This window comes from Acipenser ruthenus, chromosome 14 (genome assembly GCF_902713425.1).
Source record: "Acipenser ruthenus chromosome 14, fAciRut3.2 maternal haplotype, whole genome shotgun sequence".
NCBI classification, from domain to species: Eukaryota; Metazoa; Chordata; class Actinopteri; order Acipenseriformes; family Acipenseridae; genus Acipenser; species Acipenser ruthenus.
Window position 1 is genome coordinate 22,033,386 of NC_081202.1, and position 25,208 is coordinate 22,058,593.

The 25,208-nt window shown below is 37.5% G+C and overlaps 1 protein-coding gene across 1 annotated transcript; it reads left to right on the top strand.

The window, feature by feature from the left end:
• The first annotated feature begins 224 nt into the window (after positions 1 to 224).
• Positions 225 to 7,158, top strand: LOC117419467 (peroxisomal succinyl-coenzyme A thioesterase-like). The gene is made up of 11 exons (XM_034032230.3): positions 225 to 461; positions 748 to 966; positions 1,289 to 1,388; positions 2,391 to 2,581; positions 2,872 to 3,041; positions 3,722 to 3,841; positions 4,071 to 4,153; positions 5,108 to 5,201; positions 5,437 to 5,517; positions 5,974 to 6,115; positions 6,419 to 7,158. Exons 1-11 carry the CDS (start codon positions 449 to 451, stop codon positions 6,529 to 6,531), a joined length of 1,326 nt encoding a protein of 441 aa, XP_033888121.2. The 5' UTR covers positions 225 to 448; the 3' UTR covers positions 6,532 to 7,158.
• The last annotated feature ends 18,050 nt before the right edge of the window (positions 7,159 to 25,208 follow it).

The window sequence follows — 25,208 nt, forward strand, 5'->3', positions numbered from 1 at the left end:
AATCACCACGGAAAACTGACTACATCAAATTTAACATGAACTATTGCATACATGCCAACAGTCCCTATATGGTCGGGGCAGTACCGATTCCAATGAAATGTCCCGGGTCCCGATGCATTTTTTTAAAGTCCCGATATTTACCCATAGGAAAAAAAAAAAAAATTCTGCAGAGTAAAGTTAGGCTGACACACCTGCTGATCACTAATTTACACAAAGCTAAGAACCCTTCACCGTGTCTATGGGGGCCGGGAAGAGTATGACCCGCCCCCACCCGTGACGAGGATTCCACTGAAAAGTTCCGGAAGGTTGACAACAATTCTGTTGAACTGGTTGAAATGTTAATATTAACTGCTCTTGGAATACAAGAGTCACTTTTTTTAAACCATAAAAGGGACGGAGATACCCACACCCTTACCTGCACAACAGTGACAAGCCTGAGAGAAACGACATGACATTACCCGGTTAGTAAATCACAGGATTTTAATGTAGGCTCAGATAGCAATCCAAAAAGGACACTGATGAGAGAGCAGTAAATAACAACCACAATATAATCCGAGGCAATGAAGATTGAGGGAATGTAATATATTTAGCCTAAACAGATACTAATTTGGGGAGATACCAATTTTTAAAGCGTAGCACAGAAAATGGGAACAGAGGACACAGTTCCAAATCTAGTGGAGACGTCAGAGTGTTTAATCAGATCTATGCTTTAGTAATTTAACGTATTATCATTTTATTTGAATATAGGTATGGCAGCGAAAATGGGTGAGATGGACATAAACGACGCAAGTCTGGTGATCGTTGCACATCCAACAAGGGGACTGGTAGATGAAAAGTTTCACGTAGACGTTTTAAACCTTCGTCCTCATCAACCAATTACATTGCACTCTGTCTTTCAATCCGAGGACAATGATTTTTGGGAAGCTTATGGCCACTATATCAGTGACTCTAAAGGAATGGTAAAAGGTTAGTCTTTTTTTAAGTTATGTTTTCCTAGCTATAAAATCATTATGAATGTTAATATTTTTTACATATTAAACTGATAAAATTAATTATTTTATGTCAGACAAGGCTCTACCGTGTCAAATATCCATCATGTTCAAATTTGAATTACACAATAAATATTCAAAACCACGAGAATCTAGTCAAGACTAGAAAAATCAATATCCTTCATAATGACTAAGGCTTAATACAAAATAACACCATGCTGTGAGATGAAAGCAATTGATTGTAAGACAAACATACATTTTTGTTTTAATTCTTCTTTACGTTTGTTTGTTTATTTAAGCTGATGAAACAGAGTCCCTCGGTGGCTCATTTACAGGCAAAGATCCAATGGGACTGATCTGGAGTATGAAGCCAGTACCTGGAAGCCGAACTGGGCTGAGGTAAAACGCTTCAAATTTCAGAAAGATGTCGTGTGTTCAGAAAGATGTAAACCAAACTCACACACAGTCTGCAGTAATGCACGTTAAACTCCAGAAAAATCAGCGTTTCATACAATAAACGCAGTACTGCAAAAAGTGCATTTAACAGATTAAGATGGCACCTTCAGATTTTCAGTTTTATGGAAAATACTCTGGCAAAATCGAAACAGTACCCTTGACTTTAACCTGTGGCTTGGTACACACACATATGTATTTGGTGATTCTTGAGTGTATTTATTATTATTATTTTTTTGCAAAGCTAGTGTCTTCAGTGTCAAACCTCTAATCTCAGAAACCATTAGCTGTAGTGACTTCATGTTTTGATGGTTATATAAACCCTGCATGTGCAATGTGTTGGTGACCATGACATTGATCTCTCACCTAATATGGCTGCCATATAAGGTCTTGTGACTTAGTTAAAGCTGTTTAGAGACAGTACACTTAGAGTTTGGTACACAGCTGCATTCTTTGATTTTTTTACTTATCAGTGGTGTTCGTTAAAAATAAACCATTTCACTGACGCACTGTAATGAGTATAAAATAACAGCATATTATACCTGGTCTGACCTATACATGTTTATACATGTAGCTGCTTGTACTGTAAGGCTTCATTTAAAAAGAAAAAAAAAGAAAAATGGTTTTGTTTATAAACAGAGATTGAAGTACTGTACCTGTACAGTACTTCTTGCTGACTTTGGGTTTGTCCAACCTAATTCATAGAATTTAAATTCTAGACTGAGAAATACAATATATTTTATATTAATAGAACACAAATATTGTTTTCTCAATACATGCAAGTTATAAGACTGCACGTTTCTGTGTAAGGGTTATATTGGCATATCAATAGTCCCACACATACATATGTTTTCCATCCTATAATAATCATTGGGAGGACTTTGGCATTTAATCAAATACATTTTTTCAGAATACGATATATCATTCAGTCTCTCCCTCATATTTTAGGTTTCGAAAAAGAGATGTCCAAACTCCGTATGTAGTTCATATTTCTGTGTTTGATGGGCATATTAGCAGTGGTTTCAATGAGAAGTCTGCATTGGCATGTACTGTTATGGAGCGCTGGTACATGGCACCAGGAGTCTGTAGGATTGATATAAGGCAGGATGGAGTTCAAGGAACACTCTTCCTTCCACCAGGTAACATGTATTTTGTGCTTGTACGTATATATATAGAGAGAGAGAGAGAGGGTGTCGTGTTATAATCATACTCAGATACTCTTACTCAAGTGGCATCACTTGAAGTGTGTGGGTCTGACACCAGAAGTACTGTGAAATTAACATCTGGCTCTGATTTTCACTCAAAGTGACCATACCGATATTTCCAAAAATGAGTGAGCGGAATTGCTCATGTATTTCTTGTACTTTCTGCCATACGTGTGCCAATGTTCAGTTGTACTAGTAAATACGTATCTATTTCCTTATTGTAGGCCCTGGACCATTTCCTGGGATTTTAGACCTGTGGGGAGGTGGAGGAGGGTTAGTTGAATACCGTTCCGCTCTTCTTGCGTCTCATGGTTATGCCTCCCTGGCTCTGGAGTATTTGTTTCAGAAGAACACAAGTGAGAAATCTGCTGTGGTTGGAGAACAGTATTTTGAGGTATAAATATATTTAAATATACAATACAGAGTTGAGTATCCAGAAGTCCCATGTAAACGTATTTATTTATTTATTTATTTATTTATTTATTTATTTATAAACCCCTCTGTGTGTGTACAGTTAGTACCCATACTGCTTCCCTCTACACATTACTCAGTGTCTGTAAATTATTAAAAAAAAATACATTCGCTATTTACTCAAACTAAAATGTGGGATATGCAATGGTATTTAAAGCATAGAGTGACCCTGCAGAAAACACATGTCACAATAACAAGCAAGTTAACATATAGAAAAACATATGAAATGTGAGATTTTATCATAAATGGGCAAGAAAGTATTGTCGTGTTACATTAATGGTGTATTTTCTTCATTGGATATGAACAAACAGTCAGTCAGCTGTTATGCATTGTTATGCGACAGCTGTCTAAAATAATGATTTATTTACGTATTCTTTATGAAAATTCAGTTGTTACAGTTTTTACTTAAGTCTGGCACTGCTAACTCGGCAGGAGTTTTATTGTAATTTGTAGAATATAAAACATTTTAAAAAATGTAAAAATATGAACTGTATGAAAATATTAGAACATAAGAGGATAAGGCTTGTCTTTGACACATTTAGTGGTCACTTACAATAGCAACCCTGAAATCCTTCTTCGTAAGCTTCTTTTTCCCTCGATCAGGCAGCCTTTAACATCTTGAAGAACCACCCCAAGGTAGCCAGTGAGCGGGTGGGCCTGTTTGGGTTATCCTTTGGGACATCTGTTGTGCTGGCAATGGCAGGAAACTTAACAACAATCAGTGTAAGCATTCTACAAACTTTTCCATGCAGCACAGTATGTTTGTTGTTTATAATAACAACTTGTTTTAAAACTTAAAATACAGCATTTTATTTGTGTTCAGTCATTCTATTTGTCTATTGTAGCTTGTTGCAACATGTTCAAGTGTTTTGGGTTTACTCCTGTTATAAACATCAAAATGCTGTTGTTGGTGTTGAAGTGTTGACCCTAACGTTGTGTTGTTTTCTTTAAGCCTAAGTGTTTGGTTTGTGTCAGTGGAAGCCATGTTTTTCCTGTAAAAGAATCCCTTTCTGGTGCCTTCGCAGAAATGAAAACGTGAGTTGCTCTTAATCTGATCACTTCTCACATTATTTACTTTGGTTAAACATTAATAACTGTGTCTACTGAAGCTGATCATAGTACACATTTTCTATGATTTGCCGTTTGTATGAACTGTACTTGAACTGTTTGCACAATATGTCCTGCACTCTTTTGCTTAACACAGCCAAACCATTGTATTCAGAAACAACCTTTGTTAGTAACAATTAAGGTGTTCCAAGTTAAAGATTGCTCATTTTGAGAAAGAATACTTGTTCATGAATGTGGTCTAGGACTCTAGTGGCAACAAAAGTAAATTGAAGAGTTTTAGCCTAAAGAAAGTATTTTATGAGAAGCTAATGTCCTGCACCAAAATAACAATTTCTTACACCTAGCTGTATCATTTGGAGTGTGAGTTTCTAGAACTGAACGTACATACATCTGACAGGTGAATAAGAGTTAATACATTTCCTGTACATGTTAATGTGAAGCATTAACCCAATTGCATACTGTATAACCAACATAAGTTAAATAGCAGCATTTGTACGTATTATAGTAAAGGTTAATTAAAGATAAAGAAGTTCATATTGCAAAAATAAAAAAAAGAATGCTTAGTTATGTTTTGGAAAGCAGCAATCACGTTTTCTATGTAATTTTCATGCCATATGTACACCTATAATTAAAACAATAAACGGCACACAAATACAATTTAAATAGAGGGCAACAAAACATACATACAACAATCATAATATGTCAATGCAATAGGACAGTTAAACATCTACATTTAAGCACCAAGATCATGTTTATAATGTTAAAATCCATTCTTAATACATGATGGAATTCTGGAAGTTTTAAATGTATTTAAGGGTACTTCACAGCAAGTCTTAATATATCGGAAAAATAACAATGTGCTTTTCTAAATGCCTTAATCCATTGTCAGTGGTGTATTTCTTCTTTTGTAATTACTTTTAGAAAACTGAATAAACTTAAGGTTGATGAGAATAATCACCTTATCTGGAGAAACCTCATTCTGCCTATTCCTACAGATCCAGACAAGAAAGTCAATGTGAGTAAAGTCAAAGTGTTTGTCAAGGCTTACTAATTTTAATGGATTTTTTCCCCCGTGTTTTTATAAAATTCCAGAAAATACAGTTAATATCTGAAGAAATGCTGTTTTGTCTCTGTCTCGGTTTAGCGATTTAAAACAGAATTAGTTTGTACTTTTATCATACATTTATTTTATGTATCATAAATAAATATTTCTAATAGTTATCCATTGTAATGCTTTGATTTGTATTTAGGTTGGGAACATAAGATGTCCTCTGTTACTGATTGTGGGCGAAGATGATCAAAACTGGCCAGCCCCTGAATGTGCAGTAGATGTTAGTACCTGTTATAGTACTTTTAACTGTAGTTAGTATAACAATAATATTCACCATGTTTGATGTGATTCCTCATGTCCTGACATTGAAAAAGACTTCTAGTCAAAACGTTTGAAGTTTCTTCAAGTATTTCTGATGTTAAGACTACAAACATTCCAGTGACCAGCATAAACTAGACTCTAATCAAAGTGTAAATGTATAGTTGACCCAACCTATTTATGGTGCAATATGCAGCACTTTCACTGGGCAAGAGACTATAGTGTCTATAGAGTTTTTCAGCCTCATAGTTTTACAGTACAACAGTACTACTTGTTTAACAGAGTTACTGTATTGTAAGTTGAATGTACATACATTAAAACATATTGGTATAGTCCCTTGCTTTTAAATAAGAAACGTAAAACGTAAATTCAAAATTAAAATAAAGACTTTCATTTACATATTTTCTTATCATTTCAGATTGAGAACATGATGAAAAAGGCAGGAAATGATCATCTGCTCACTAAACTGTCATATCCTGGCACAGGTCATCTTATTGAAACTCCATACAGCCCTCATACTCGATTCAGCAATTTTATGCTAGCAGACAGTAGGGAGAAAGGTAAGACGGTTGGTTATATTATGTCAGCTGATATCATCAATTATTTAAAAATGTTTGCTTTTGTATTTTATATAGCTTGACAAATATAGCTTTCCGAGATTTGACTTGAGTATTTTATAATGATTTACAAAAAAAAAAAAAGCTGTTCCCATAATTGTGTATTTCAGTTTGAAACCTCCATAAATGATATTCTGCTATTTATTGTGTGGGCAGTTTTCAGGATGATTCATCATTCAAAGTTATAACTCATGAGCCAAATACATAAGAGATTTTGTTACTAAAACATAGTAATTTTGTTTTTAGTGATCGTTTTATGGGGAGGGGAGACAAAACCCCATGCTTATGCACAGGAAGACTCATGGAGAAGGATCTTGAAGTTTCTGGAACGTCACCTTTACCAGAGATCAGTTCTGTGATCTAATACAATTCATACAATTTTGAATAAAATGGCAACCCTCAAGTCTCAAGCATACAATGTGTGGTGCCACAAGATGGTGCTATGGTACAGTTTTTGATTTGGCAAGCATCTGCTTTGTTTTGTGGTGTTCATTTTGGTCCAGTATTTTTATATATTTACCAGCGTTTCTGAAGAGAGAATCACTCTAGCAGAATGGCTGTGCAACACAAATTCAAAGTAAATTTGCCGGAAACACTTTATTATTTTAAAGATAACAGAATTTAATGCTGAAGCATTGTCCACAGGCTACCTTTATTATTAAAAAGGTTGTTCTTCTCTGATAAATTTACGTGAAATACAATGTTGTCATAGATTTTATTAGCCGTTACTTTTTTCAGAGATCCAGGCTGAAAACATTTGAAATTCTGTTTTTTCCCAGTCCAACTGAATTTATTATGTACTTAATTCATCATCACTACTTTCATGATTTATTAAAACCACAACATACAGTATGTACACCATCCTGTCTGTGTATAAAGGAAACCTTAATTATGTATGTTCCTTTATATTCTCTGTTAAATGAGTATTTGAATATAATGATGCTGAGTTTCCAACTTATTAAAAGTTATAATTAATAAAACAGTAACCATGCTTCTTTTCCTACATACTAAACCATGGCCTAAGTGAGCTAGTTCTGTTGATTTTAGCTTCTTGGAAATGCTTTATATAGGTAGAAATAGAGTATGACCACATTGCTTTTCTTTTTGTTCTAATCGACAGGCAATCTAAATCTTTTTACTGAAAGTGATTGAAAAAGGATTCTTTCTGGGGTTCTCCGACATTTTTTAATAAACAAATACTGCATTATCTTTCTCTCATGCACATTGACTTATGAAAACATGGAGGGGATGGGCATTAGTAACCCTGGTTCCCTGAAAGAGAAGACGACCATGAACCGCGAGGTCGCATCGGTCGCCCTCACGGGTTCGATGGAAAGAGAAAAATGGCTTCCTCAGGATCACAGTTTTAATCCCTCGGTGGGCGGGACCGAGTGTGTCACCTCAGGAAGGGGTCTGCCGGCAGCTCTGATATAAAGAGCTCAGCAATACCTACCCAATGGGCAGGCATACCCCATATATAATGTCGCTGGTGGTCTTCGAATTGAAAGGGAACATTGGATTTCCTCCTCAACAGGAAAAGTGTTCGTTAGCTTCTTACTATTCCGTGGATATTGTGGAGTTATTACAAATCATCACTTAAATAGCATTGTGTCATCCTGTCTGCATATCACCATCCGTATATTATTATTATTTATTTCTTTGCAGACACCCTTATCCAGGGCGACTTACAATCGTAAGCAAATACATTTCAAGTGTGACAGTACAAGTAATAATACAATAAGAGCAAGATAATTACAATGACTTTTGTTCAAGCAAGTACAAGTGTGACAGTACAAGTATACACCGTAACACTTCAGTCAGGGGCAGGACACTTGCTGGATCAACACAGGAGTCCCTGTAATGCTAGCTGGCACAACAGGTGCTCACTTCATGACCTTTAGTGATCTTGGTGTCAGATATTATGATGCTTACAATGATGTTTGATGAAACCTTGGTGTTCCTGAATGGTGGCCCGTGCTGTGCAAACTTAGAGCTATCCATGCATGGAATATCCCCATAATGAATCAACTTTAAAACTGGGTTTTGGGCATTTAGATGTAGCTTGCAGAATTAGAAGTGATGTCTATAAAATAGCTGGCTGAGCTCAGAAACCCTGTAGATTTGATGACCATTAAACTGGTTTGCATTGGGGCAGTCTATACTCGTTTGTGGTGGCTTTGTTAAAATAGATTAGCTTAAATGTGTTTTTCATGAAATATTTAAATGTCTTGAAAAGAAATGTTATCATAAACATCTGTCTTCTTTATTTTGCAAAGTTTGGGGAACTTACCATAGAAGCTATGATAACATAAGAATTACAGGGCTTCTTGAAAGTTACCAGTTGGCCAATAAATCTGCTGCCAACTTGACCGTTTTTCCATTCCAGAGACAAGCCACATACCTGCAAAAACTTTTCATGTAACCACATACAGACGTGCTCAAATTTGTTGGTACCCTTACAGCTCATTGAAATAATGCTTCATTCCTCCTGAAAAGTGATGACTGTCATAGAATAAAGCAAAGAAGCTGTGATGGTACCCCTTAGTAAAGATAATAAATAATTGGATTATAGTGATATTTCAAACTAATTAGTTTCTTTAATTAGTAACACACATGTCTCCAATCTTGTAATCAGTCATTCAGCCTATTTAAATGGAGAAAAGTAGTCACTGTGCTGTTTGGTATCATTGTGTGCACCACACTGAACATGGACCAGAGAAAGCAAAGGCGAGAGTTGTCTGAGGAGATCAGAAAGAAAATAATAGACAAGCATGGTAAAGGTTAAGGCTACAAGACTATCTCTAAGCAGCTTAATGTTCCTGACAACAGTTGCAAATATTATTAAGAAGTTTAAGGTCCATGGAACTGTAGGCAACCTCCCTGGGCGCGGCCGCAAGAGGAAAATCGACCACAGATTGAACAGAAGGATAGTGAGAATGGTAGAAAAAGAACCAAGGATAACTGCCAAAGAGATACAAGCTAAACTCCAAGGTGAAGGTATGTCAGTTTCTGATCGCATCATCCGTCACTTTTTGAGCGAAAGTGGGCTCCATGGAAGAAGACCCAGGAGGACTCCACTTTTGACAGAAAAACATAAAAAGCCAGACTGGAATTTGCTAAAATGCATATTGACAAGCCACAATCCTTCTGGGAGAATGTCCTTTGAACAGATGAGTCAAAACTGGAGCTTTTTGGCAAGTCACATCAGCTCTATGTTCACAGACGAAAAAATGAAGCTTTCAAAGAAAAGAACACCATACCTACAGTGAAACATGGAGGAGGCTCGGTTATGTTTTGGGGCTGCTTTGCTGCGCCTGGCACAGGGTGCCTTGAATCTGTGCAGTGCACAATGAAATCTCAAGACTATCAAGGCATTCTGGAGCGAAACGTACTGCCCAGTGTCAGAAAGCTCTGTCTCAGTCGCAGGTCATGGGTCCTCCAACAGGATAATGACCCAAAACACACAGCTAAAAGCACCCAAGAATGGATAAGAACAAAACATTGGACTATTCTGAAGTGGCCTTCTATGAGTCCTGATCTGAATCTTATCGAACGTCTATGGAAAGAGCTGAAACTTGCAGTCTGGAGAAGGCACCCATCAAACCTGAGACAGCTGGAGCAGTTTGCTCAGGAAGAGTGGGCCAAACTACCTGTTAACAGGTGCAGAAGTCTCAATGAGAGCTACAGAAAACGTTTGATTGCAGTGATTGCCTCTAAAGGTTGTGCAACAAAATATTAGGTTAGCGGTCCCATCATTTTTGTCCATGCCATTTTCATTTGTTTTATTATTTACAATATTATGTTGAATAAAAAATCAAAAGCAAAGTGATTTCTATTAAATATGGAATAAGCAATGGTGGATGCCAATTACTTTTGTCAGTTTCAAGTTATTTCAGAGAAAATTGTGCATTCTTCGTTTTTTGTGGAGGGGTACCAACAAATTTGAGCACGTCTGTACCTCACGGCATGATTTGGCTTTTTTTCATTCATGACAAGAACTAATTCAAAGTGTGTATGTCTCATACATCAAACACCAGTAGTGGCCAATAAAAACATTCCTATAACAGTTCTTAAAAGGAACATATGGAACCATTCATTCTTCTAAAAACAGATGAAAGAGAACACAGACCTTTAAAGTCAACATATTGAAACTTTCCTGAACCGACACAGAGAAGTTTGAGCCAACAGTTTACAAGCTTTCTGTTTGTGGAAATGTAATGTTACTGATTTGTTAAAAAAAAATGCTAGAGCAGTGTGGCAAAGTGGTTTGTAGTGTGCAGGTGTAGAGGTGAAGCAATGCGTAAACAGATGACAAAGTTCACGGTCCAAACAATTCTTTATTTGTTTTTATATCCAGGTTGTTTCGCGTAAATAATAATCCCTGGCAATACACAGCAATGTGTATTGCAGTTTAAACCATGGGGTACAGTCCCAAAATAATAAACATGGTGTAAACACACACACAGCACAAACACGATCAGTGTCCAGAGTGAGTGCTTTGATGCAAGTTGTGAAATACAATTTATTAGTGAACAGTAGTGCAGTGCTGTCCGGTTTAGTCCTTCAGCGTTTCTCTTGCAACCATAATAAAGGAACAGTTCGCTTTGCCACATCCCCTTTTGTACCTTCAGCCATGCCCCCTTGATTAGCCAGTGCAATTGTTTTTCCTTCAATCCGTGATTGCCACATCGCCTCCCGTCTGGGGTGAACACTTGGTGTACCATGGCTCCGTGCCCTTTCTAGATGGCCGACTTCCCTCGAATGAATTGCCAAACCATTCAGTCTGGGGCACACTGCTCTCTTTACACAGCACCCTCAGAGGTCAGGAGGGAGATTTATAACCAAGATTCATTCTTTCTTTGTCACAAGTACATGATGGTTTCTGACAATTTATTGTGCTGAAGAGTTTTTGACAAGGGGTTCTCTGGATACATTTAAAGTAATTACTGTGACATACAGTGGCAGGGCGGAAGCCCTGCGCATGGGAAATATGTAGTTTATTGTATATTTTTGGGTTAATTGTTGTAAATAGATTGATTTCATTAATCATTTAACTGCTGTGGCGCTCTGCCGGGGACGATTACCTGTCTGCGTGGAGCAGCAGCTGATAGCAATCAGCTGTTCCAGCAGGCAGGTGGGCATGTCTCAGCGGAGCATCAGTATAAAAACATAGCAATCACTAGGATCGGGGCTGTTGTATTGTGTTTTATTTTTAGTGTTTTTTACAGTCTTGTACTGTCCTCTGTGCACTACCATTGCTGGTAGCGTCACATGACATTATTGTTTGTTTTTTTTTTTGTTTTATGTGTTAATAAATCCTGAGCGCCATGCTGGTGTGTTTCACTGTAGTTCTGTGTCTCCGTGCCTCCATTCCGGCTCTCACCTGCCTGTCTGCCTGCTTCAGTGCGGGAACAACACGTAAGAATGCCACATATGGTGTCAGAGTGGGATGCGCTGAAGAGGGGACCTAACTTCAAAATGGCGGACGGCCCAGAGATGGTGAGAGAAGACCAGTGATATACATGGGGGGACAAGAGCCAGAAGTGCTGCGGTTGCTGAGAATGCCTGGAAGTGGAGCTTGAGCTCCACCCCCCACAATTTTTTTGGGGGGGACAAAGGCAAGCGTAAGCCATGATGATGTTCAGCAGGCAGGGGTAGTGCTGCTGAGGAGAAGAAAAAAAAAGAAAGGGGGCCAGAGTTGAGTACCACTGTTATAAAACCATCCAGTATAAAGTGTAATAGAACCAACAACCACACACTCCCCAAGCAAGCATCCTAACCACTGCACTTAAAGAGACACTTTTCTGAACAGTTATAAAGCTTTTAATATTGTCTCACCAGCAGCGTTCAGAATCCATATCTCACAATGCTGTTACATTAGTAGTTTGTAAGAAAATAGAAATGTGTATGTTCAGTATTTTTTATAATTATGTATTTCTTAACAGATGCCCTTATCCAGGGTGACTTACAGTTGTTACAAAATATCACAGTACAAAGTACTGCATCATAAAATATCACATTACAAGTTATCACAGTATAAAATATCACATTACAGAATATCACAATACAGATAAGAGCAGTTATGAAAGTACAATAAGATTCATGTAAGAGCAACATAAAGAATACAGTAAAGTATAAGTACATTTTTAAAGCAAAACCAGAATTGCATTTCTTTTTTGCAATTATTCCCAAATAGCCAAAAGCAACGCGTTTCACTTCCAAAGGTATAGACTTGGTTTTAGATGCACGAGTCCCAACAGTGGTTTCCTGGATCTTGCATTGCAGTAATGCACATCTTAAAATTATGGCAACCATGTCTTTAAAACACTGGTATAATGAGTTTGACATGATTTACATCAATAAAAAATAGATTTATTCAACAGTTCGCAAATTGGCCTTCACCAGATGATAACCAGAGAATGTGAGTTGATAAATAAATAATAATAATAATAATAATAATAATAATAATGATGTAAATGTGTTGCACAGAAATCTCTGGTGCAGGATAATAAGACAAACCGAGAGAAAAACGTAAGATCAGAGTCATCCTGAAATTAGATAGGTGAAATTAGGTAGGTGTTGCTAGGATTATGTGGTGTGCTACAGTACCAAAATACTCATTTAATAATAATCATTTAAATACCAGTACATCGCTGCACCACCTTGAATGACTTTTCATACGTGTCTAGTGTAAAAGAATGAATACAATCAATGAAGCACATCTGAACATTACTATTTGAAATACAATGTACAGTATACAACAGGGTTATCTACAACATGGCTCTCCTGATTTAGACGGGACATTCTGTAGTTTAGTGTAGTTTAGTTACAGGTCTTTGGTCATCGATATGGCTGTTTCCATCAAAAAGGTTAGACAGCTCTGGTGTATTATTTTGAACAATATCATTAAAGATATAATGTAAGACATTGCTCATAAACTTGAAAGGAATGTAACTGGTATGTTTTAATCCTCAAAGCAGCAAATGACAGGTCGTTGATCATTTACGATATAATACAGATACACTTAGATTCCTGCCACATAGACTGCAGCAAGCTTTTGAAGAAGAAGTTTACTTTTAATTCATTCCAGATGTAACAGCAGCATGCAAGAATGAGGGACAATCCCCCAGTGATGGAGTGTTTAATTTAGCACTGCTCCCTGTTGTGGGATTGTTGATTCACTGTAATGATTGTTGTGACAAACTTGTGGCTTATAGATTAAACAGTAGGAAAGAAACAGGCATGTTGAGGGACTAGGGCATCTTTGCATACACTGGGCTGTACTCAGGTGATTACTCAGTCATGTCAGACTGCACAAGAGAAATAAATCATATTTCATTGACTGTGGTTTAACAGCATTAGGAGCTTTAATGTTTAAAAGTAGCTGACGCTGCAGTGAAAATCATTCAAAACAACTTGCTTAGGTAGTTGCACACAGCAAAACTCCACTTAAACTCCCATTCATAATATCTAATAAAATATGTAATCAAAGTTGGACAACCTTTGTCCTCAGAGATTTCCTCTACTAAGTGTTTTTTTTTTCACTGCTGTCTAACTATGTATCAATGCTAAATGCTAAAATGTGTATGCCTACAAATGTATACAGAGCGCAACATAAAAAACCCTTTATTTATTTATTTATTTATTTATTTATTTGTATATGGAATGACTTGTCTTAAAAATTACTATTTTGCAGTTGAAGATAAAAAAAGTGAGTCTATAGTTCTCTTACCAGTTTTAAGTACCTGGATGTCATCACAAGGTTTATGTCAAAGAGTAATAAAGTGTAGTTTATTGTGTTTCATTTTGTCTCGTTCGCCAATGAATGATTCTTTGGTTTCAGTGTCCAAATTTTTAAATAGGCCACAGCCACACTCAGTTATAGGACGTATCAATATATTACATATTTATTTTTAATCTGTATTTGGGCTACTGAATTCATAATATAAAAAAAATACACACACAAAAAAAAAACATTCAAATATTTAATGCATAAAATAGCTCAAAGAATCACTCAAAGAAAATACAATACAAAATACATGACTAAGGTTATTCATTGACTTTATTTGATAAATGGTTAAATAACAAACTTCCTTCACAGTAGGTAATGGCTATCATCTTGAGATTCATTGCTGTCATAACAATTATATTAATGGAATTTTTATGAAATCCATACATGGGAATAATAAAGTTCATTTTGTGACATTCAAAACCCCAACAATATCTTTGTTTCTCTTTTACAGAAACATGTTGTGTTCAATTTCTAGTGATTTAGAATTGCTACACCCCACTAGGACATGGCTGAAGTGGTGTTTGTGTGGTTGGTTAACGGTTATCTAGGGAACAGTATGACAACAAAGTTTTAACCTCCTAAGAACGTGACTGTTTTTGGAAGGCATGTTGTTCTAAACCTCTGGTCAGCTCCGGCAACATGGTTATGTTTTTGTAGCATGAAATTAATGATAAAAACTTGCAAAGCTTCAGTAGAGCAGCGATAAAATTATACTCATTGTAATAACCCCTCATTTGGATATCTGACTAAAGCAGTGTTTTAAATGCCTCATTAAAAAATGGTAAATGTATAGTTCAATAGCTGTCCAACAAAACTTTAATTGATCAATTAAGGTGTAATTGTAATATCCAGCAGAGATTTTAATAAAGGACTGGCATGTAAAAAATGTGTCTTTAATTCCTCACATGGAATATATTGTACCGGTATTTATGTATATACCCCTTTTTGTGTAGAACAGATGTTTACAAACTTAAAAAATAGGTTTGCAGATGTTTAAAATAGCCGAATGGTGATTATAGTCGACTGGCAGATACATAAAAGATAATGGGAAAGCCATGAGAAAAAAGAAAGCCAGCTGAGTATCATAATATTTTCATCAGAAAAAATACTTTGTAGTTTACTGTTTAAATGAAATTACCTTCACATCCCTGGCATTGTGACAGCAGCTATTTAAATTTGTGCATCTGGAATTTTTAGTTTTTCTGGAGGTAAGCAATATGTTGTCTGATTTGTCTTTACACATGTAAATAATTGAACAAAAAGTCTGGTGGTGGTGGTAGGGAACCCTCAGGTACTCAAAAATAAAAAATGCCAGGAAAGTGTTTATTTACAAATATTTAGTGGTTTTACAAAACAATGAATAAACTTTAGGCAAGCATGGAAGTATGCACGTCCCACACTCACACTAGGGAGACCATTCAAAAGGTACGGCCCTGATCACAGAGACGGGTAGAGAAACACAGTTCTGCTTGTCACCTGTTTGGGCAGCCTGTGTGTGCTCTCCTCTGAACCCGTACTGAGCTAGCTTTCCCTGGGCTACCACCGCTCCCTCTATATCCCAGGTTCCACCCCATGAACCCCGCAACAGCCAATCATTTAGTGGATTAATATATTGCTAAATAGAGGAGCTGATAGGAACCTGGAGCACCTGTGCAGCCATCCTCATTAGGATGTCTGCCGCAACCCAGCTATAGACCTAATGTCAGACATTCAACAAGGCAGGAAAGCTAGCTCAACTCCACCTCCGTCTGTCGGGAGGCCAAACTTCACCTTTGAAGTGTTTACATAGATACTGATGTGATTCAGCCATCTGGTTTTACTCCGATTTGTATCAGATTTTTGAGTCACGAGTGTGTCTGTGCTCTGATCTCTCATGGCGTGGATATCTGCTTGTTTTGTACAGCACTGTAGCGGGGTGTCCCGCCCTTGTGTGTATTTTGTGTTTTATGTTGTATGTGGTGTGTTATTGTTGGTGTATATATGCTGTATATATATTGGTGCATGGGGTATAAGTTGGGCTGTGTAGCACAAGTGATTTAAAATGTATATTTGTATTTTGGCACAGGGATTGCGCAATCACTTCACATGCAGGTAAAATGTGTATTAGTATGTTGCCACAGGGATTGCACAAATTTGTTCACATGCCGGGATTCAAGTGAATGATTAATTAGCAATTGAGTCCCGGCACAGCTGTATATAGAGAGGCACGAATCACTCACTCGGGGTTGGGTGTTCAGAGGTGGAACGAGCAAGATGGTAAGAACTAAAGAAATAAATATTATAAATAAATAATTCCTACTCGTGCTGGCTTTAAACCAACAAGATATTCGTTTCATTTAGTGCTCGCTTTATTTTGTGTTTTGTTGTCTGTTTTGGCCACCATGCCATTTTCTTTTGGAAAGTGTTTTCACTGATTAAATAATTTATTTGACAATAAATCTGTGCATCAGCACCTTCGTTCACAAAACTGTTGTCTGTTTACTTCCTGGTCTGATGTCACCACAAACCACCCTGTTCCCAAGCCCCCCCTATATATATATATATATATATATATATATATATATATATATATATTGTGAAGGATTAGTTCACTGTTTTATAGGTATCCCAGGTGGGTGGAGGTGCGAGGTATATGATTGGTCCAGACAATAGGGTTCAAGGGCAAAAGGTTTTTAATATTTTCCACAAACCGTAGTTAATAAGAAAACCAACCACAATTAATTATCTTGTCAAAGACTCTTTTCAAGGCACCTGCACAGTTCAGACCAGTTGCCCCCAACAATGGGATTCCAAGGTAAGTAACAATTTTTTAAGTCAGTCTTTCTTCTGGATAATCCATAGTGCAGTACAAAACAAATATTTGTTTTCCCCAACAGGACCAGCAGGCGGCACTGTTCTCCCGATCAGTGTATGAAGACAGGCAAGTCAAATTGGTTACCCTCTAGTGGACACCTGCAGCAGTGTAGCATACGGTACGTATAATACGTATAACGTATAATACGCATAACCTCAATGTAATAGATCCTTGCCTTCAGTAGGCACGAGGTTGCACGCTCACACCGCTTACGTTGGGTTATGCTGTTCTGACGCGTCCCTCATATGCTGCCGTTCTGTCTCCCTCGAGACTGCTCTGGTATACTTTCCAATGTTGTTCGTCTGCAAATTTAAAGGGAACGTTAGTTTGCTTACCATAACCCTGGTTCCCTGAAAGGGAAGACAGCCAACAAACCTTGCGAGGTCGCATCGGTCGCCCTCACGGGTTCGATGCAAAAAGAGAAATGGCTTACGTGGGATAACTATTTTGATCCCTCAGTAGGCAGGACCGAGGACATCACCCCAGGAAGGGGTCTATTGGCAGCTCTGATATAAAGAGCGCAGTAATGCAAAGTTGTTGTTCTAACTGTAAAATATATTCTCTCCCTGATAAATTCTTCTCCGTGCATTCTTTGTAAAGTACCCAGGGGTTGATGGCTGCTAGGTCCAATATATTGTAAAACACCTGAACAGACCATCGTCGGGAGCCAGCTTTCACAGAATACTTCCGTGCCATCTGATCCAAAACAATCAACTCTATATTTTGTTGCGTTGTAAAACTCCACATCTCTGGTATTTATTTTCACTCGTCCCGATGCTAATTGACTGACCAAAGTAGCACAGCTGGCAAGCAGGCGCCAGCCTTCAAAAGGCTGATTGAAAACAATAAACTGTCAGTCACTGACTGAGGCAGAGAGTAGAGACTAATCTGATTACAGCTAAACACATTGCAGACTGGTAAATAAAAATAATAAAGTAGAATACCATTCTGTATAATCAAAATACAGTTGTTTTCTGTGAGTAAAATTCCGGAACGTGCTCGGTAGTGTTTACACAAGCGAAATTTTCCGGAATCGTAACTCTTGTCCTCTCGTTGCGGAATATATGTGCCAGTGTAAACACACCTATAGTTATCTCTTGGAGCAGTAATGTGAAGCAAAGGATTCTGGGTAGAATACAGCCAAGTCAATAGTTTTAGCTATCCAAGCTACACTGAGTAATACTGATAGGTTTGCCTTGGTCTGCTGGCTCTTTCACTGAAGCTCATCAGTGTGGTATAATCGCCCTTTAGCCAGAAGATGGATAAACTTGCCACTGGAGAATGTATAACAGTACAGTTAGCTCAGATGTAGGTCACGCAGTAAAGTCAGGGATTCTGGGTCTAATACAATAGGCCCTGCTTCTCAGATAATCTTTTTAAATACAATATTAATCTGGTTACAAATATTCATATACTGTAATTTGGAATCAGAATTTCCAACAGTGTGGAGCACTTTCCTGGCTTTGGAAATATGGTTTAAATTAGGTTGGAATATTTTACTAAAACTAATTACACCGTTAAAACTAATTAAACGGTCGTTAAGCCTATTTCGTTATTAAATAATGATTTCCGATTTCCGAAATTATGTTGATTTACGAAATAAAGTTAACATCTTAACGAGCAGTGCTTCTTTGTGTGGGAATTTAAAAGCAAATCTGTGTTAATTGTCATCATTTATCAGGGGTTAATTTGCACTTGGAAAAGGAGGGTTTTAATTAATGATTAGCTCAGCTCCGGACAGCTCCGGCTGAATTCAAGCCCTGATTTTAGCCTTTTCTATACTTGTGGTTATGAATGAGATTTATTTACTTGTTTTAACCAGTTGTAACCTTACGGAACATTTGTTGTATTGCTAAAATTATATATTGTTATTTGCACCCAGTGTAATGTTACTACCAAGAAATTATCAATGCAACTGTAGCCTGAATTATCTGAATTCTGCATATGTACATTAATGACAGCTGACCTGTACTGTAGATGTTATTTGAATTACACAAATAAAAACCTAAGAGTAAATAATGAAAGCTTGGTATAGAAAACAGCATATTAGATATTACAATAAAGTTTCAATAGGTAATTGCGGATTTGCAATGCGTCCTTGGCTTTAACATCTATGTCTAATCCACACAAGAACAAAGAACTAGTGTACAAGGACACACAGATCCACTTGGAATGTGATCGAGATCATTGACATGGATTTTACCTAAACATATTTGTAATGTTGTCAGACTCCTCCCAGACTTCATGTACAATGTACACTTTCACCTTCACATGTGTGTATGCATATGCAATGGTCCTATAATACTGTAAGCGTTCATTGTTCAGAGTTTATTTATCACGGAGGTGAGCAAAGAGTACCAGAGAAAATGCATGATTAGAGGAATTCACCGAACAATTAATTATAAACAGATTGTGTATTGGGTAGGGAGTTATATTGTAATTTAAAAAGCTTAATAAATATATAATGACGTGTTACATACATGGTATACATGTATAATAACTAACAACTACAAACACCAATGACACATCAAACGTATTTATTTATAGTATTTATGTACGTCCTGCGTGACAAAATGCACAATTTTAAATGAAGTTTTCAAATTACATACAACATAGATATTGCCATTATTTTTTATTTCCATTTGGCTGTTGCTCGCTGGTAGGAGAGCCATCTCCCTGTATGCTAGTAGGTTCCATAACAGCGAATTATGCTTCCATTCATTTTTCTTGATCTCATTAACATGCATTTTGATTAACAAGTTCCCCTTATCTAGTCATTGAGACAGGAAGTGATGTACGTGACCTGCGGCAATTAAGCTTTTTAATGCGTTCATTAAGATTTTCCTCTTACCATTTTCCAGCTGTGTAAGTTAAATAAATTAACAATTGACATTTGTTACTGATGGACATACATTGTGTCCGGCATGTCCCAATGTACAGCATAACATTGTCTGTACTAGTGAGAGACTGGAAATAGTTTTGCACAAAAAAAACAAAATTATGTATATCCCCCTTCGCATAGCTTAGGTTATCCATGTAAACATTACCATTTGCTATTAGTGTACTCATCCATTACCTCAATAAGAAGGCCAAGACAATTTATGCCTGGCTGTCAGTGACTGACAGGCCGGACAGCTTGACCTGACCACTTAACTAGAATACCTTGTTGTTTATATTTCCTCTTTCAAAAAGGCTAGTGTCTACAAGCTTATTAAACTCAAAAGATGTCTGTGACATTTTTCTTAACTAGAAATCATATTAGCACTATTGTTATTTAGTGTGGTGTAATCAGCAGGTAGGTATAAAGCCTAAATAGAAATCAACAACAACAAATAAAGTAATTTTAATATAAGCAAAACGCATTGTTAAATTGAAGGGAAATTGTTCTTGTGAGTGAATGACTAAATAGCCTACGCGAAATGCCAGAATGACAGTTCAGAACGACTAGCCTGGTTAGGAACACGGCATGAGATGACAACTCAACAGTGGCTTGACCTCATCTCACAGCCAGAGCCAGGCCTGTCGAGAGAAATGTGCGTCACTGGTACATGAGGTTGGCTGCTACTACATGACCGGAAGGAACAAAGGTGGTAATTCCGAGACTGCAGCCAAAAATTTAAACATACCACCAATCTTCAGGATAGGTGGGATTTGCTGAAAAAGTACTGAAAGTTGCTTCAATGATCGAGGAAGATAGCAGCAAGGTCCAATATATCTTACAGCTATTGTTATACTGACTCTTTAATGTAAGAGTCTACCAAACTGAAGTTAGATAATATTTACAACCACTTATGAGTTCAGTGTGGAATGAAGAGTTCTGAGGTCATGACATGCTCATCCAGTCATGAGGCTGGATGAGCAAAATCAATATTGTGCGACATAGCCATATTATGTGCCTGATTATTGCAAGACAAATGGTATTTTGAAGACTGGCCGCTTTTAATCTGTGAACAGTTTTTTTGCATCTAGATCTGTATCGATTGAATATTTCATGTGAAACATCAGTCAGTTCTACTTCATTTCAATTTTCTGCCACTTTGTAATTTATGGTGAAAGAGCCTCTGACAGTGAGAAGTTTTACATTTTCTAAAGCGGAACTGGACTGAGGAACTTTCTTTAAGACTTCTCATCTGATGAAGAGACCACTGTGGTCACAAAAGCTAGTGTGTTTTACATACATATTCAGCCTATACTATTAAAAGGTATCTCCAAAACATTAAGCTTTGTTGCAAGTCATGCATGTCGACCAGCAAGACTTATCCTCGTCTACCGACATACTGCATGTTTATTATGAACAAGAATCTAACAACTTAGCTGTCCTTGACCTGAGGTCAAAGCACTTTAACACATAACAGATTAAAGGTAGTATTTCAGTAACTGCAATAAGAATCCCTCAGAGACAACCATAAAAAGGCAATAAGGTAAACAGTAAAACAATGTGAAAATGTATTGCAAAGCAATTTACTTTGATATATACTGAGAAATGCATCCCTGTGTGTAAACAGCTTCACTGTATTAAAGAGCTCCGAATAAAGGGTATGACTCAGTAAGGTGGAGATCTTTATTCGGTTCCACTCAGGTTAAAAGTTTAATGAAACTCTTCAAATGATTGATTTAATTTAATTTTAGGTTAGTTATAAACAATATTCTGCCTCCACTTGTAACCTCAAGAGACCAGCCAAAACATGATAAGTTAATGAATATAACACAAAGTTCAGGGATGGAAAATATAATGCCTATGTCATTGTAGTCAACTGTGCTCTGGCAGCTTGTATGGATCAGTTTAGGGATTTTCCAGACCACCATAAAGAAAAACACACACGTAACCTCTCAAATAAGTAACAATGGGGTATATACCTCCTGTAACTGTTAACTCCAACCTTTAATTAACAAGTTGTTTTTAGTTTTTTCACTTTTATAACATACAATCAAAGGTTGGAGGTAATGCTTTGAGAATATGGCCCAATGTCACTTTTCAACTTGGTACCACAGTCCTTATATAAATGGTGAGGGGAAAATGCAACAACTAACCATTTTGTTTATTAGACATTGGCACAGGAAGTCTGTAAATCTGTAAGTGATAAATTGGGAACCATATAACTGTAAATTATAAACCGAAATCTTTGTTTGTAATTTTGGTGGTGGAACTAATTCCAACACTATGGACTAGTTTACACTGAACTATAGTTAAAGACCTAATTGCAGATATTTCCATTTCAGCTGTATAAACCATATGGAAAAAGTTTACCTGCACTGCATCTGAACTGTAATTGAAATGCAATATAACCATAATTGCATGGCAACAGTCATATAACACCACATAACTGCAATAACCTCCAGTAAAGATCATTATGCTTCACAGTTTTTTGTTTCAGTTTAATTCACTTTCACTACCATTGATTTTATTTTGGTCAAACCATATTATTTCTTCGTGTCCTCAACATGTGTCTGCAAAAGAGCATGCTTTACTATTTAAAGTTAAAAGTCCACCAAGACAGGATTTGTTTTCTGATTTGTATTTTATAACCTTTGAAATGTGACTTGTCATATTTTAAATGACCGGAATGTAGTTTATTTTCTCTTCATTTTCTACTGTACTATAATGCCATAGATTTGTAATGTACTGAGTGTTTATGGTATTGTATTTAGATAACCTGATAACCTTTAAATAGAAAAAAAATCTCCATTTTTTACCAGATATAATATATATATATATATATATATATATATATATATATATATATATATATATATATATATATATATATATATATACACTCACATGTATATTAAAAGGTTGTAACATCACCTTTTAACCCTCTCATGCATATAGGTCACTGGAGTGGACAGCTACACTGAAGTGTTTTTCTCCTACAGAATTGCAGTTTTAAAACCTCAAATGCACATTGTCCTATACAGTGGACACCTACATAGCTTATTAAGGTCGCCATCTGCTGGTAAAGAAACAAAATTACAACTACATGAAAACGAAGTAGCATGGCACAGAAAAGTTTTGCAACGTCGAGCACGTCGAGCATATCAGTAAATACATTTTACAGGAAGAGACCACTGCAGGTAAAAACATATAGTTGTGGAGTGTGCCACAAATCCTCGACAACCCACCTCCACTAGGTAAATCTGGACTCTCCATCCTCACTGTTCGCTTTAGCAGCCAGTTGAGCCTACCAAAATTTCTTCCTTTCATATGCCTCATCCACAGCATCCTCCCATGGCACTGTTAACTCTACCAAGTGAACAAGGTGTGCTGATCCAGACCACAAGACAATATCAGGTCGAAGGTTAGTGGTGGCATTCTCAAGTGGGAAAATAAGCAGTTGTCCAACATCTGCCAGCATTTTCCAGTCTCTAGCAACTTCCAGTTGTCCTAGACAAGTTTTGGTTTTAATACCTATTTTTGGTGGTTGCTTCCCGGACTGAGGAATGTTGTTCTTCGTGTGTCAACCTGTTGGTCATGCTGCACTTGTCTTCCAATGCTAAGGTCAAACATTGCAGCACCTGGTCATGGCACCAAGTAAACCGTCCTTGGCTAAGACCCACCTTACATCCTGTCAAAATGTGTCTTAATGTAGCTGGCGATGAACACAAAGGACACCACGGATCCTCTCGTACCTATCGATTAAGGTTCTGTGGTGATGGGAGAACATCATATGTTGACCTGATGAGGAAACTGATCCTGCTCTGTTCCATTGTTCATAGAGCTCGCCAGTTGATCTTGCGTTGTTCCACACGCTCCTATCTCGTCCATCCTCCCTGCTTGGCCTGCCTTTACACACCTCATCCTCTCCTCCTGGTTTTGCACCTCGTTGGCTACCAGCTTCCTCCATTGAGCTAGGGCTGCTTTGTGCCATGTAGGAGGAGCTGAACTGAGACCAAGGCATCCTCTTCCATGCTGTAGGGCAGCCTTTGCATCTTCCACAGATTCCTTTGCTGCACACTTTCTTCCAGTTTTCAACACAGGTGCTGCCTCCCTCACACATTCATTGTGTAACCAATGTAATTTCCAATCGAACCTTGGCACACTTAAACTCCTCAGTTAGAGCTGAGACTGGCAGCTGCAGTATCCCTTTACCATACAGTCCCACACTGCTGAGGCAGCGTGGAACTCCTAAACATTTCCTGACGAATGAACTGTTTAACACTTTCAGCTTCTCAACTGTTGTCAAGGAAACCTCATACACAGTGAGTGGCTACAGAAGTCTTGGCAGTAGATCAAACTGAAAGCACCAGAGTTTCAATTTGTCCGGTAAAGCGCTGCTGTCTATGCTCTTCAACCCTTGCACTGCTTGTTGTCTTACTTCTCCCACATGAACTGTGTCCTTTAGGTCCCCATCATACCATCTCCCAAGACTTTTCACAGGCTTCTCAGACACTGTCGGTATTGCCTCACCATTAATGTAGAACCTCTTATCCACTACTTTACCTTTAATTATAGAGATGCTCCTTGACTTAGTGGGCTTGAATTGCATTTGTGCCCATTCAATGTTATTGGTTAGTTTGCCCAGTAACCGATTAGTGCAGGCTACTTTTGTAGTCATGATTGAGTTGTCATCCATGTATGCTCTAATTGGTGGCAGTTGCATTCCCAAAGCCAAGTGTTCTCCTCCCACTACTCATTTTGACACCCTAATAATTATTTCCATTGCCATTGCATTTGCTGCCAGATTACACATATGTTCTAAGCATCCTGGGAAACCTGGAATACCGGCTTTCTGTACTGAAGTGTCAATGAAGCAGTTCTTCAATAGGTAAGCTGACAATCTCTGAGCAACAATGCTGAAGAAAATCTTGCCTTCCACGTTTAACAGGGAGAAACTGACCAATACTCTTCTTTGGGTATAAAGGCCCCACCTGCTCTGCGCCATGCTCTTGGTACAACCTGTTTTTCATTAATTTCCTATATTAATTTTCTATATTCAGACAGCCTATCATTCCTGTTGCACTTATAGTTTGATTTGTATTTCCTACCAGATTTACATGAACTTTTAGTGCCTAAAAACATTACTTATACTGGGATTCTTGATTGGGAATTGTGACAATCTCCCTCCCGACTTGTGAAGGCACTGTATAACAGGAACAGTGTGCCCCAGACTGGATGACAGTTCATTCCAGGGTCAGTTGGTAGTCGGCCATCCAGGAAGGGGGCGGAGCCACAATACCAAAAGTCATCGTCTTAATGCAGTAGGCGATGTGTCAGTCATGGATTGGAGGATACGTGACTGCACTCGCTACCGAAGCGGGTGCCACTGAGGGTATATCAGGGGATGTGGCCAAGCAGTCTGTTCCTTTTGTTATGGTTGCGGACAGATTCCAAAAACTGTAAACTAACTGTGAGTGTTTTTGTGAGTTTATTTGTGGGTTTTGTTTTGTAT